The 14,474-nt window shown below is 53.4% G+C and overlaps 1 protein-coding gene across 3 annotated transcripts in view; it reads right to left on the reverse strand.

The window, feature by feature from the left end:
* Positions 1–14,474, reverse strand: part of KSR2 (kinase suppressor of ras 2) — an 88,363-nt gene that overhangs the window by 52,900 nt on the left and 20,989 nt on the right. For all 3 annotated transcript variants that reach the window (XM_042805244.1, XM_033001369.2, XM_042805243.1), the window contains exon 5: positions 4,301–4,482. In XM_042805244.1, coding sequence (XP_042661178.1) covers positions 4,301–4,482 — 182 coding nt within the window. The remainder of the gene's footprint in view (positions 1–4,300; positions 4,483–14,474) is intronic.

Here is a 14,474-nt window from a genome sequence, read left to right on the forward strand (position 1 = left end):
TCAGTGTCATAAACTGCAAAATCCTTGGTCACAAAGCCAAGAGGCAGAGCCAGGACCGGGACCCAGGAGAAGTGACCCATCAGGGACATGGCCAGAGCAGAACCAAAGGCATCTGTGGATGCAACAGAGCTGGCACAGAGGACTGGGCTGATGCACCCAGCTGGGAGCCGAGGAGAGGGGAGGTGGGCATCGCTGGAGACCACCTTAAAACAGCCATAAGGCTCTCGAGGGCCAAGACAAAGGCTTTGAGGGGTCATTGCTCATAACTCCACGTAGCAGGGGAGGCTCCGTGGCTCTTGTTCTGCTTTCAGGCCACAGAAAGAGCCTCTCCCCTGTGCGCTGAGGGAAAGTGTCCAGCGATGTCCTTGCATGAAGAAGCTTCGCACAGTGCTTCAGTTTATGAGCCACTGGGGACAGATGATGGGTTTTTCACTCCTGGTACCCGCAAGGTCTCGGGTTGGGTTGCGCTGGCTGCTCCTTTCATTCTGCAGGTTGGACACCAGTTGGAGGAAGGGCAGCAGCGAGGACGTTCCCTGTGCAGCCACGTGCCTGGCTCCTCATTTTTCTGTCCTAGCACAGCAAAGTCACACGCAACCTTTTCTGTCCTTCCTTCCACCCCCCTTTTGTTTTAAATAGTCCAAGATGGAAAAGATGTTGTTGGCCCACCCCAGAGACCACTGAGCAGGTGAGTGGTCTGGATGCACACGGTAACAGTGCTCCAGCTGGCCTTGCAGAGGGAGAGGACAGGCAGAGGGCACAGCCCAGGAGCAATGCCAGCCACCTCCGGGACACCCAGATAACGGAGACGCAAACAGGACCTACTAGACATGAGCCTTTACAGCAAAAATTAGAAGATCCAACCCGATTTCTTGGTGCTGGTAGCCAAGTCAAGGGGTGTTGGGTCCTAAATCCTGTTTCAAAGTAATAACACGTCTCTGGTGGTCACTTGCTCACCAGGAGTGACCAGGTGCACCAAAAGAGGGTCCTGGATGGAGCCAGACAAACCATCTTTCATCTCTCAGCCACAGGGCTGGGCTATTTCAGGGACAAGCTAGAGTTCAAAGGCACCCCAAAAATCTTTACTTCCCGCCTCGGCTTCCTCTCCAAAGGCTGCTAAGGAAAAATCAATTCAAAACCAAAATTCGCAGGGATTCTGGCCCAGCGTGAAGGGGACGTAACCCCTCCAGTAAGATTTGTGCTGCAGGAGAAAGAGGCTCCTTCTGCAGCTGACTGCGAGCCTTCACCCTCTCGCTCCACGTCTGTGAAAATCCACTGCTATCAGGGCAAATCAGCTGTTAAAAACAAGAGAGAAGCATCCAAACCCACATCCGATCAGGACCAGAGATGATTCAGATGGGAGCATGCTTCTGCCACAAGCAGCAAGATGCGCTGGCTGTTGAAAAGAGATCACTGAGAGACAGCCAGGGAGAAAGGGGTCTCGTCAAGGGCTCACCGGGCTCCTCTCTCGCATCTCAATCTGACAACAATAACAATTTTTTGTTCCAGTGTTTAGGGAAGTAATTTCACATCAATCCAGAGCATACCAGGCACTGCCATGCTGATTCCACAAGAGATAAAGGGAAGAGGCGTTTTTTTTTTTTAAATCTTAGGTACCCATGGTCATAGGGATGGGATAGTGTGAAGAACTTGGCTGCCAAACTGCATCTGTGCCTCAAGGATGGGGTTGGGGACAGGGGGGGTCCTTGGGATGGGGGGTGGGCATGATGCACTGGCTCACACCCTTGGTGACCCCCATACAGCTCATCCAGCAGCGCATGGGAAACCCACTGCACTGAAAAGGCAATGAGAAATAGCGGCAGCCCAGCAGATGGGGCGAGGTGTGACCCCCCAAACCACCACTGGAGCTTCTCACAGGACCTCCAAACCCTGGTACTCTGGACCAGTGAGAACAGCAGCAAGAGGTGAGCAGGGGACCCGAGGACACGCAAAGAACCACGTGCCAGAGAGGGGGGAAGCCACCCAGGTCCCACAACACCCCGAGCGTGGGGAAAGCTGCAGAAATATCTACTCCTCCCCACAAATAAACATGCCTCCGCATCTTTTGGCATAACTCATCTTCTCCCTGCAAGGTAACGAACCCTGGCATCAAGCTCCATTAAACCCCATCTCTCTCCCTGCAGGGCCATGCTCAGCACCCGGCTGCTGCGCCCAGGATGCGACCGCACTTCCCACAGGGTCACAAACTGGAAAGCAAATGTGGAAGCAGACAGAAAGCTGGGAGGCAGCTCGAGGACAAGGCCACCAATAAAGAAATGATGCAGAAACACAAGAGAGCTAGAAAAACTACAATCTAGTGGGATTTTTTTGCCTTGCATCAAATTTTCCCCACAAATCCCCAGGAGCAAGGGTCACTGAGTGCATGGATGCTGATCCTGCAAGGACCAAATGGTTTCACTGATGCTAAAACCTCTCAACAGGGACCAGCCAGCTGGTGCAACCAAGCCTCTCTCTCCAGATCTCATGTCTAGCCAGAAAACAAACATTCACGGCAGCCAAGGAAGTTGGAGGGCCAAGGGAAATGAGAAGAGACACCTCTCCAGCAGCGTTAGTCACTTGATAGCCCATCACTTCTCATTGCATCACACTCCTGCAATGCCACATTACATCAGGTTATCACTCCACGGGATGTAATCCAACGCTGATCCATGAGGAAACCTAATGCAACAAGACACGGTGGGGGTTTGCTGAGAATGGGTTTTATTTCTTGGTTTCTGGTCTGCTAGTCCCCATCGTTCTGGGCTGCAAGTTGAACTCAGCCAATACCATGGGGGAAATAACAATGCAAAAATACCCCTTGCTCCAGGCAAATCTGCTGGCTGTGCCAGCGAGAGTCAGATAGTTGAACATCTCCAGAAATATCACTGCCTGCCCACAGAGCTCCTGCCAGGTCCCACTGCCACCAAAGCCAAAGGAAGGGGAGCAGGAGGATGACGGAAATGGTTCAATGACCCTTCAATAATCCTAAACAGCAGCCGACTGGCATTTAACGAAGAAAGAGTGAAAGAAATCATAAGGTTTTTGCCTTGCAGAAAGCTGGGAGAGGCGTGGCTGTGGGGGATGAAAGAAGGGCAAAGGAACTGACCCATCACACCAGCACCCAGCGCCTGCAAACCAGTGCTGGGGGCAGCTGGTGAAGCCATCCCAGTGCTGCTTCCCACCCAGGTGAGAAGGATGGTGAGGAGGAAAACCTGCTAGTGCCAGGGGGCTGGATGGGCGTGGAAGGGTGTTGCCTTCAAACCCTTTCTTCAGCCAAGAGCCAAGCAGTAAGAACAACTGGAAGAACCCAAAACGCATCAGACAGACCACGTTTTGGGAAAGCAAACAAGGGAAAAGTCTGAGGAGGGGAAGGTGGCAGAAAACCAGCCTGGAGAAAGAGTTGGAGGAAGATTTTAGCTGAGCAACAAGAGGCAAGGGGGGATCGCCCTCCCCATGACAGCTCTTGGCATGCAAATCGCTCCCAGCAGCTGCCACGCATATTCTGGGAAGTTTTTGTTAATGCTGAGAGCCACGCCTGGCTTGTAAAAGCTTCAATTCCCGCAGAATTAACTGGGGCACCGGTCTGAGACTGGAAAATAAGGGTCAGGCTGTTTCTCCCTGGCCAGCAGCGTCGCCCTGGGTGAGCCCGGCAACCCAAACCCACCCATCGAGTCCCACCACCAGCATCTCCTGGAAGAGGGCAAACCTCCCCAGGCAGACCCACAGGCAGGATTGGGGTCGGCTGCTCCATGAGGTTTGCACCAGACCCGTCTGCATCGGGGCCAGCTTCACCCGTGGCTCGGTGGCGGCTCAAAACCCTGCAAGCAGGAGAGGTCTGAAAAGCAGCCTCCTTGCACGAAGGTAAAACCACGGCTGGATTTACAAAGGAGCCCTTGGAAAATTCACTCACAAGTGACAGCCAGCCAGCGTCAGCAACCCAGGCAACATGGAAAGGCTCATGGCTTTTCCAAGTGACAACAGCCACACTCCTGCACCCGTGCTACGGGAGCGTATCTGTTTGCATAAATCAATAGTCAATATGACAGTGGTTTTATAGATACGCAGACATATATATTCAAATTTCCAGGCTTATATTTGCCCAGAATCACCCATGTATCTCCAAATACTGATGCGAGGCGCCGGCACGAGGGCTGTGCTCACTGTGCAACACTTGACCGATGTCCTCCAGACCATCGATGCACAGGCGGATGCCCCGACTTTCCCACGGTCATATCCTCAGCTTGGCATCAACTATCACCCACCTCATGGAAGGGGGACACCCGAGGGGGCCACTGGGACTTACTTGCTGAGAAGGTGGCTTCGGTGTGGACAGGAGGGGTGGAGGGGAGGAAAGGCGGGTACCCCACGAAGAAGGAGCGCAGGGAGCGCTCGGAGAGGAGCGGGGAGCGCTGGGCGGGGATGTTCTCGCAGCTTCCCACGCTGTTGTGGATCTTGAGGTTCAAGGGCTTGTTCTTCTTCTTGACCCTGGAAGGAAGAAGGAGGAGAAAAAATGGAGAGAAAAGTGAAGGGCAAGAAACCGGGGGGGGCGGGGGGGGGGGGGGATTTGTTCACAGGTGGGGAGGAGGGAGCGATGTACCGAGGGAGCAGTGGCACGCGTAGGATGGCTGCTCACGTGGGGAGATGCTGCGCCGCCACATGAGTTTATGTGACAATAAGACCCATTTCCCTACAAAAACTTCCAATCCCTCCCCATCGTCAAAAAAAAGGCAATTTTCATGAAGCAACAAATTGAATTCGAGAGCTCTTCCTCTTGCAAAACCTGGCTGAAAAGGGTCAGTTGGTCCAAAACCCCCGACACCCCCAGCCTTGATGGTCTTATCACATCCCCAAAATCATCACGCTGCCCGCCAGCCCTCTGCGTCACCCCTGGGTACCCCAACCTGAGAGATTTCCAACACAAACCCACCTGCGTGGACCTCGCTGATGGTTCAAAGGCATGCTTGTGGTAACATCTGAGTCCTTGAACATCTCCTCACAAGACCCCAGGTGACTGCAATGTCCCATTTGGGGCCAGGAGGGCTGGATGTACTGCTCTGCCCATCTTTATACCAGCTGAGAGGCTGCCAAGGCTTGCTCTCCAGGTCAGCCATCACTCAGAGCTCATCTGCATCCCTAAACACCGTCCATCACTACCAGCCCCACTTCAAGTGGGGGAAACTGAGGCACGGAGGGATCACGGAGTAGATTCAGACAGTAGATACAGCACCTAAAATGGACTCGAGCACTCACAGTGCTGCTAAGCTCAAGAGATGCTGCTGTCTGGGCATCACAGCAGCACTGGTTCGGGCTCCTTCCCACTGGGAGTGAGGCACTGGTACCCAGATCACCAGCACTCTGCAGCGCTCAGCACCTGCTCCAATTTTAATGTCATTTAATGTCACCTACACCCATTTTAGGGCCCAAGCAGGGGAACTGAGTACAACCAAGGCGTGGACTGCGGCAGAGCTTGTCAGCCAAGGCAAACACTGTGAGTGGCCTCAACAGAAATGTGGGAGCAGCTCACCAAAGCACAGGACCACGGTGTGGACAACTCTTAGCACTAGAAAAAGTTTATCAGAAACTAAATGCTGCAGAGCAGGGGCTTACAAGATGCCCACCTCTCACTTATCAGACCATTTTTCCGCCTGCCTCGCGCTGTGACAAGGACCAGCCATCACTTCGGTGGCTCAGGTGAGACCAAAGCAGCACACGAACCTGAAAGATTTGCAACACAGACCGACACCGACAGCTCGCAGGGGCTGGGCTGCAGGTTTCTGGCACTGCTAAGCCTCGCTGGCTCATCCGCCCCCAGCCCGGCCACACTGCAATAGTGCAAGGTGGAGAACAGCACCAAAGCAGCCTCCGCGAAAGGCAGCTCAAACCTTTTGGAGATTTGGAGGATCCGGGGCAGAGATCCCCTTCCGAGCACCGAGTGGGCAGTATGGCAGCTCACGGTCATCAAGGACCCTCCTGCCCTTCCAGCATCACAGCTCACAAAGGGCTGGAGATGGTTTTCTTGTAGGTGACAGCATTGATGTGCAACTGAATTACAGCCTTGAATTCAACTCCCCACCCCTGGTTCCTGGTTATATTGTTAGAATTAGGCAAAAAAAAAAAAAAAAAACAACAATGTGGGAGCAGAAGAAGGTGAGTGAACCGCGGTACCCCTGTGACAGCAGCAGCTGAGCCCCTCCTGCCGCAGCCCGGGAGGGAAACCCAGAGCATCTGGCCCCAAAACCAAACCAGAGCTGTGCAACGCCAGGCAGCGCCGCGCAATGCCGGGAGCCCTGCTGCAGTGGAAATCAGGAGACTATAAACCCAGGCACGGCTCTCGAAACTTTCCTCTTTGTGTCCCACGGCTGCTTTCCTGCAAATACCTATACACTTACTCCCAGGCACTGGGTCCCGCTCGGCTGCCATCGCTCCAAAACCATCGGCCAGAAACGCACCCAAGCTCGGACACCCGCTCGGGGGCATCTGGCCGTGCCTGCCGGTAGGAAATGACCGTGCTGCGCTCGCCAGCCCGCCTTAGCAGAAGAAAATTAAACTGCCCTCTAATAAGCTAATTGTTTCCTCGCACCGGAAAAGCTGCTGCTGCCTTTAGGGTGACTGTAATGACTTCTTCGGGTGCGCTGGGCTTGGGGTTGGGGTCAATGGTTGCCTCAAGCCAGGTCCAACAGAACAGCCCTCTTGGCTTGGAGCCCATGGGGGTCCAATCCATCGGCAGCCCCACGGCTAATATTTGCCATGCTGTGCCCTGCCAGGGGGATCTAAGCTGCTCCTGACCCTAAACCCCCAGTCCTTAAAGCAAATCTGTGAAGCACCAAGGCGAGGAGAAGCCTGGTGTCCCCCAGAGCTGGTCCAACCCCTCCGTTGTTGCCGGTTGATCCCAACCCAACGCAGTGGCACAACCACAGCTTCTCCACCGAAGCCCCCAGCGTGGGCATGGCCCCAGCTCCCTGCTAGCTCAGCCCCGGCACTCGGCCCAAAGCACTTCCTGCAACGTAGTGATTAGCCACTAATCTCATTTTTTTCCATCCATAAATCAGTTCCAGACCAAATATTTACCGCGAGCATCATTTCCTTGCCAAGCAGGGCTGGTGACAGCTCTCATTATTAGGAAGAATGAGTGATTTTGGACAGAGAGATATTTTTCTCTCTCCTTGTTTCTTCAGGAAAAAAAAAATAAATTCATAAATACACACGAACACCATGAACCAACTGGGTGACCAGCAAGGGTTGGTTGCCTGTCTCACCGTGGCCTTGACCCCTTTCCCTGTCCCAAAGGAGGGAGAGCGGAGACCAAAGCCTGGAGAGGAGCGGGGTGCTGTAGCAGGAGCATCCTCACCCATGGCAAGTCCCTTGCCTCAGGGGGCTCGTGGGGACAGAGCATCCTGCTGCAAGCACCCTGACACTGGGGACAGCGGTGTCCCAGCACTGTGCACAGTTGGGTGGTACACCCGGGGAGCACCATCCTCCAGCAAAGGCAATGGGGAGGAAGGTAGAAACAGCAAATAATCCAAAATCTGGAGGAGGACAAGACCTGCAAGCAGCAGGAGGGCACAAACAACGAGCTGCAAAGACATCCCAAGGGCGACGCGGTCCCTCTGCTTCTCTGCAAACTCCTCTTGGCTGCCCCAAAGCGGCCCTGAGGTCATGACCATCAATCTGGGGACAAGACACCTGTGGTGCCAGTGGGGCATGGAGCAAACCCCTCCCCATGGTGCAAACCGAGCCTCGTTTGGGGCTGCTTCTGCAAAAAGAGGGACAAATACCGCCCTTGCTGCATGGGCTTTGGAGCAGGGGTGCAGGATGAGGGCAGCCATGGGCATCACTTACGGGACTTGCTGCCGTGGGGGGAGTCACAGCCCACTCCTCGCCCACCTCCTACATCCACCCATTTGCATACAAGCATCCCAGTGTGTGACTGGGATGGTTCCCCTTGGCCTTATACCAGCAGCGCTCCCCCAGCGTGGCAATAACCATCCCAGTGGGAGCATCTCCCTGCCCATCAGGGCATCCCCCTCCGGGGGCTTCTCAGAGGGCTCCAAGGGAGGCTTTTTTGAGAATGCTATTTCACAGAATTATTTAGGATGGAAAAGACCTTTAAGATCATCAAGTCCAACCGTTCAGACCACCCCATGCTCCTGCACCACCCGTGCTCACCTCAGCCCATGGAAGGAGCACCAGGACAGGGACGATACAGCACAGCCCCCTCCCTCCCCATAACCCACTGACAGGACACTCGGTAAAACTCAGAGGCCTCTGGGCTCTCAGGGGGACGTGCTTTGGCCGGTGACTGTACCAGCCTGGTGCAGGATGCAGCCACCACCCTTTGAGAGAGATGCACCTGAGGCTGCACCAGCCCAGCCCTGCTGTAAAAATCATTCCTTCTCTGGAGCACTAAGCCACTCCTAAATTAGGCTTTTTCCACTCCAAAGGTGAAAGGTCTCTCACTTTTCAGGTGGTAAGCGGAGATAAGGGTGTTAATCCCCTGGGCAGAGGAGGTCATACCTCCTAACCACTGCTGGTCCCATCTTCCAATATCCAGGTGCAGTTTTGCCTGTCTCTGGCAAGCACTTCCATTTTCCCCTTGTTTACCCAAGCTGGCATCTCATAAGGCAGAGAAAAAAGCGTGTGCTGGAAACGCATGGTGGTCCTCCCAGCCTAAGCCCCCCAGCACAGCCTGGAGTCCCCAGACTCCACACCCGGAGGGCAGGAGGGGACCCCTCCTCTGTGCCAGGCTCCGCTGGGCATCACCCCCTCACCGGGCATCACCCCCCCGCTGGGCTCCCAAGCCTGGCGAGGATAGTGGAAGCGAAAAAGGGGATATTTAAAAAAAAAAAAAAAAAAAAAAGCAAGAATATCAGCTTAATTCGATTTTCCACAGAGATAAGGCCCCAAGACAGCAGCAGACACTCCCCCCACCCTGGATGGGGGCCAGGCTGGACCTCGCTGATGGTAATCTCAGGCAAACAAGCCCCAGCCGGATCGGGAAGGACCAGCAAAGTCCAGCACACGATGCAAACCGGGCTCGCTTCGATGCTTGGTGGGGGCGGGGGGGGGGGGGGGGGGGGGGGGGGCGGGTGTTGGCCACACTAATCCCCCCATTAAGCAGCATTTCAGATCTCTCCAGGAGCTGGCAAGTTCTCAGCTACTTGGCTGGGGAGGGTGGAAAAGGTAAGCGCTCCCCCTAAAACATCCCGGTGATTACAGAGAAACGCTGATGGAGAAGCAAAGGCAACAGAAGGGAAAGTGCAGCACAGCTCTGCAAAGCCGTGAGGCTGCGGAAGGGGCTATTTAGATGGTGGCGATACCTCCCAGCCCCCAGGAAGGACCATTTTCCTCCAGTCACAGCTGGACAACTACCGAAATGAGACTCCAGCCCGCGCCGGGGGAGGCTGCGAAGCGCCAGGCAGGGGGAACAGAGTGCTAGTTATATAGCAGTTATTTTTTATTTTGGCTTTGAAGAGTTTGTGGGGAGTGAAGAGGGACACACACAGTCCACCTCTAGGCTTGAAGCCCCCCAAAATCTATGAGACACCCTGGGGTGACTACAGAAAGCCTCTGCCAACCTCAGGGATGGCAGGAAAAGTGCCACCACAGGGACAAGGGCTCCTTTCCCACCAGATTTGGAGCAGATCCCCAAATCTGAACATCCTGACTCTTTTTTTTGGTCTCTCCGGGAGCCTCAGCTCCCCTCCCCATGCTCGTCCCAGCCCCTATCCCTGTTGCAGAATGCTGCAAACCCGGGCAGCCCTGGGGGCTCTGCAAGCACCAAGCACCCCTCGCTGCAGGGGTGGCTTGCTGGGCTCCCCACTGGCGAGACGGGGTCAGATCCTGCCCCACGCAGCCCTCAGCTCCCCACACCTTTCCCAAGGTCACTGGTTCTCAGCCCTTCCCATGTTGTGAGCCCCACGGCTGCTCCTGGACCTGCAGACCCTCCCCAGCATCCCCCCGTCAGCCTGCTCTGCTCCGTTACCTCTCACCATTCCCCAACCCTCTGCACAGCCCACAAAAACCTCATTTTTATCCTTGACTTTCATGTACATCTCCTGAGGGGGGGGGGGGGGGGGGGGGCACCAGACACAGCACCCCCCACCCGAGCCCCCTGAAACCAGAGTTTGCAGGAGCATCAGGGCTCGGTTTTGCCGCAGGTTGACACGGATGCTCAGGAAAGTCGGCACTGCTCACTGAGAGCAATTCCACACACAGATAGGCAAATGCCAACTATTAGGGACATCATTTCACGCAAGAATTTGCTAAATATATGATGATGGTTTTCCAAAAAAAAATAAAATATAAAAAAAAGCCCAGCTAGTTTGAAGGACTTAATGCAAATCCCTTTAGGTGTCAATCCAGCCTGAATGGCTCATCCCCGCCTGCTCTGTGGAATCAGTCAAAACGCTTATCACTGGGTTCGGAAAAAAAAATAGAGGGTTTCAACAGGCAGCGAAAAACAGGAGCAGACACCCAGGACAAAGGGCCCGTCACTCCTTTCAGCCCCAGCGAGGCTCTGCATGCACCAAAGCCCGGCGGGAGGACAGGGATTGACAGGGGCTTGCTGCGCAAGCTGGGATGAAGGGGTGGTATGGGTGTTATAGGGTCCCCGACAGAAAGGTGCCCACCGAGGAGATTTGCTGTGCAAAAGCACAAAGCAGCTGGGATGTCACCGGGTGATTCACAGGCTGGAAGAGCGGGATGAGCTGGGAATGCAACAGCCATAGGGCTGTCAGCACCGCGATGCTCCGGGCGTACGGCTCTGCCCAGGGCTACGGCTGACACACAGCCACCCCGAAGAGCCATCCAAAGGGGATTCACCAACCCCCGGCGGCGTTTGCTTCTCCATGCCTACTTCTTAAATAAAAGATGCAAACTGGGTAAATAACTACCTGCTCTGCAGGCATTTGTTGTCACTTGCCAATATTAGTGTAATAAAAAAAATTTAAAGAGATTTAAAACTTAGCCAAAACAGGTGAGTTGACCCCGCAGCTGACTGCGCCAGACTATGTTTTATTCACCGCTTTGCTCCTCTCCAGCACACTCCAATTTCAACTCAAGCGTTTCTTCTAAAGGAAGGGAAATAGGGTGAAGAAAAAAAAATCCTCTCATTGGCATTTCAGTGAGCCCTCTGCAAAGGATTAAAGATCGCTGCTGCCTGGTCTGAAGCGCACAGCCTCGGTCAGGATTCAGCCCAGAAGATTTATGGCCTTTTGACTGGCTTAATTGCACAATATTCTGTATTAAATCAGAGGAAGGAGAAGGTAAAGCACGTCACCTACACCTCGGCAGACTGTGAGGCTCTGCCCGTCTGCACCAGGCAGTCGTCTCTGGCCCAAGCAAGCAGCATCCGTGTGCAATGACAAAAAATGGGGAAACCCCACAAATTTACTCTTGCATTTTTTAATGCAAGAAGAGCTGCCAGTTCTGTTCCCTTCCTGTTGGGTTCCCACGTTGGCAAATGGCTGGCAAAAATCAACTCCTCTCTTCAGGGATCCCCGAAGAATCTCACAAAAATCCAGGCGACTTCCTTGACCAAGCAGCATGAGCAACCCCAAACCAACCGGCTTGGGGAGTTTGGAGCGAGACTACCATGGCTGGAGCCATCACAGCCCTAAAAGGAGGCACCAGGTCACCTTTCATGCATGAGAATAAAAGTGCAGCATCCGTGCCCAGTGCATCGTGCATCCCTCCCCGTGCAGCAAGGACGGCACAGGCTGCTTTAGCATTTTCAGGGTTCAGGGCAAACAGAGAGGTAAAGCCAGTGGACTATTTGAACCTGTCTGAAGAGATGAAATTTCTTCATTATACACCCAGATCTGAAGAAGCTCTGTGCAATACTATCTTGATATTAAAAAAAAAAAAAAAAAAAAAAAAAAAAGAGAATATCCACCAGATGTTACATTTATCCTCCTCATTACTGTAAGAGGCAACAAACCCCTCCCTCCTCCGGCCAGAGGAAAAGCAGGTTCTTCATATCAAAGCCTCAACAGTTAAATATTTATCCAAGTGCCTGTCCCCGCTTCCCTGGATGGGTGAATTCTAAGGTCCAGGTCTTACTGATCTATTATTCTCTTTACATAGCACAAAGTGTAACTTTTTATTACAGCTGCAAATTATAAAGCTGGGAAATTCTTTGAAGGGAGCTCGAGCCAAACAGGTTTTTTTTCCCCTCCTGGGACTCGTGTACTGACGAGACGGTGCTGCAGGAGGACAGCAGGAACGACGCTCGGAGCAGACGCAGGCTGTTGTGTGGAAGGAGCTCGAGGAGCTAATTGCCAGGATCCTGAAACAGGTCCTGTTTCTCATTAAACCCCTTCTGTTTAATTCGTTTCCACCCTTACGTTTCTTTGAGGGACACACAAAGGCGGTGGCGGATGAGTACTGCCAGCTGTGGCCAACCAGCAATGGTGAGGTTGAGTCTTCTTTTGCCAGAGCCATTTCCACACTGGTTCAGCCCCAGGGTGCCCCTCGTTTGCACACAGACGAGTGAGTTTTTCCAAGCTGAGACAACAAAACCTCAGCCAGGCTGGCCAGCTGCTCCGGGCATTTTTTTTCCCCCATCAAGTCATAGGCTCATAGAACAGCTTGGGTTGGAAGGGACAATAAAAGGTCATCTAGTCCAATCCCTCTGCCATGGGCAGGGACATCTTCAACTCAGTCAGGTTGCTCAGAGCCCCGTCCAACCCAGTCTTGAATGTTTCCAGGGATGGGGCGTGTACTACCTCTCTGGGCAACCTGTTCCACTGTTTAACCACCCTCATCATAAAAAATTTCTACCTTATATCTGGTCTGAATCTACCCTCTTTTAGTTTAAAACCATTACCCCTTGTCCTCTTGCTAAAGCCCCTACTGAAAAGTCTGTCCCCACCTTTCCTGTCCCCCCCTTTAAGCCCTGGGAGGCCGCTCGAAGGTCTCCCCGGAGCCTTCTCTTCTCCAGGCTGAACCCCCCAACTCTCTCAGCCCGGCCTCCCAGGGAAGAATGGGTGGGCTGTAGACCATAGAGTTCTCCATCAGTGTAAGACCCAACTTTCCATCCACCATCAGCTCCACACTTGCAAAACCCAACTAAGGAAAGGGATGTAATCAAGTCAAGCACTTGCCTACATCACTTGCATTAACATAAGAAGATCAAGACATGGCATGGGCCAGGCACCCACACACGCACTCAGACCTGTTTTGGGAGGCAATTCTCAAAAAATTACACCACTGGAGGAAAAAGCAGGGACTGCCCATGGCTGGAAAGTGCTGGGATGGAGGGTCATTACACTAAGTACAGCTCTGCAAACCTTTCATCTCAGAAGAGACTTGGGGTGATTTTTCTCTATGCTTTGCTTGCAGGCTGCCTCTAGATCTGAGGCTGCTAATGCACGGTAGGCTTGGGCAGCTCTTTAATTGAAAGAGAAAAGTCGGGGCAGTCTCATGGCTTTTTGGGAAGCCTGCTCTCCCTGCCAGCTGGGGTTTCATTTTTTTTATTGCTAAGGAAGCCACCGGCACACTTGGCCAACCCACCAGCTGCTTAGGCACTGGGCTGACCACAGCAGTGGGTCAGTGGGGGCTTGGAGGATGGACTCACCAACCTTTTGAGCTGCAAAGAAGAGGACAGAGGAGCTGCTTCATGTCTTTCCTGCATAGCTACAGCTGGAAGAGAGAGCTGAGGAGAGCTCAATCATGTCCTCCTACCAGAACCAACAGTTATGATCCATCCCTTGGTCGCCACCCAGGGACGTTGCCTGCAGCCCCTGCCCTTGCCGTGCCCTCCCCTCCTGCATGGACACCATGGAGGCAGCGCATCAGGCAAAGGTGCTGGCAGCAGGAAAGCTCTGCCACCTCCCCGCTCCACCCCCGCTCCCTCCCAAGATGTTAATCCTTATCTAAATTCATAATCATGCTCTCGGCTTTCAAAGTGGCGAAAGGAGGCTCAACTTCTCATTAAAGGACACAGTAAAAAGTTTCTCTCCCAAGCATGTTAAAGCTCCTGCTCCTTTTGATGGAATACCACAGCAGTAATTAACATTAATGACATACCTAAGGAGAACCGCAGCCCAGAGCAGTGGGATAATTGCAGCAGAGAGCCAGTTTGTTACGGAGGCTACCCATCACTGTCAAGACACGGTGTGCAGACCATACTTTGAGAGAGCTGGAGACAATCCAGGACCTGTGCAAAACTCTACAGCCCTGACTCACCATCAAAAGCACTGAAATTAATCAGAAAGACTATTTGGAAGCGCAGAGGGAGATGCTGCTTCCTTTGCTCTCCAAATTCCCACACCTCAATGCTCTCCCCCTTGCAGAAGTACCAGGCAGATCTCTACATTTTCGGACACGATACAGGATGAATAACACAACGCTGAAGATGCTGCATACGGATTATTTGCACATGTTGGTAGCGTCCCGCTGCATCCACCTGCTCTGCAAACATCAATCTCTTGCTCATCCCCAACGCCAAGAGCCCACCTGCCTTTCCAAGCCTAGGA

Source organism: Tyto alba, unplaced genomic scaffold, assembly GCF_018691265.1.
Source record: "Tyto alba isolate M040663 unplaced genomic scaffold, T.alba_DEE_v4.0 Super-Scaffold_44, whole genome shotgun sequence".
In the NCBI taxonomy this organism is placed as follows: Eukaryota; Metazoa; Chordata; class Aves; order Strigiformes; family Tytonidae; genus Tyto; species Tyto alba.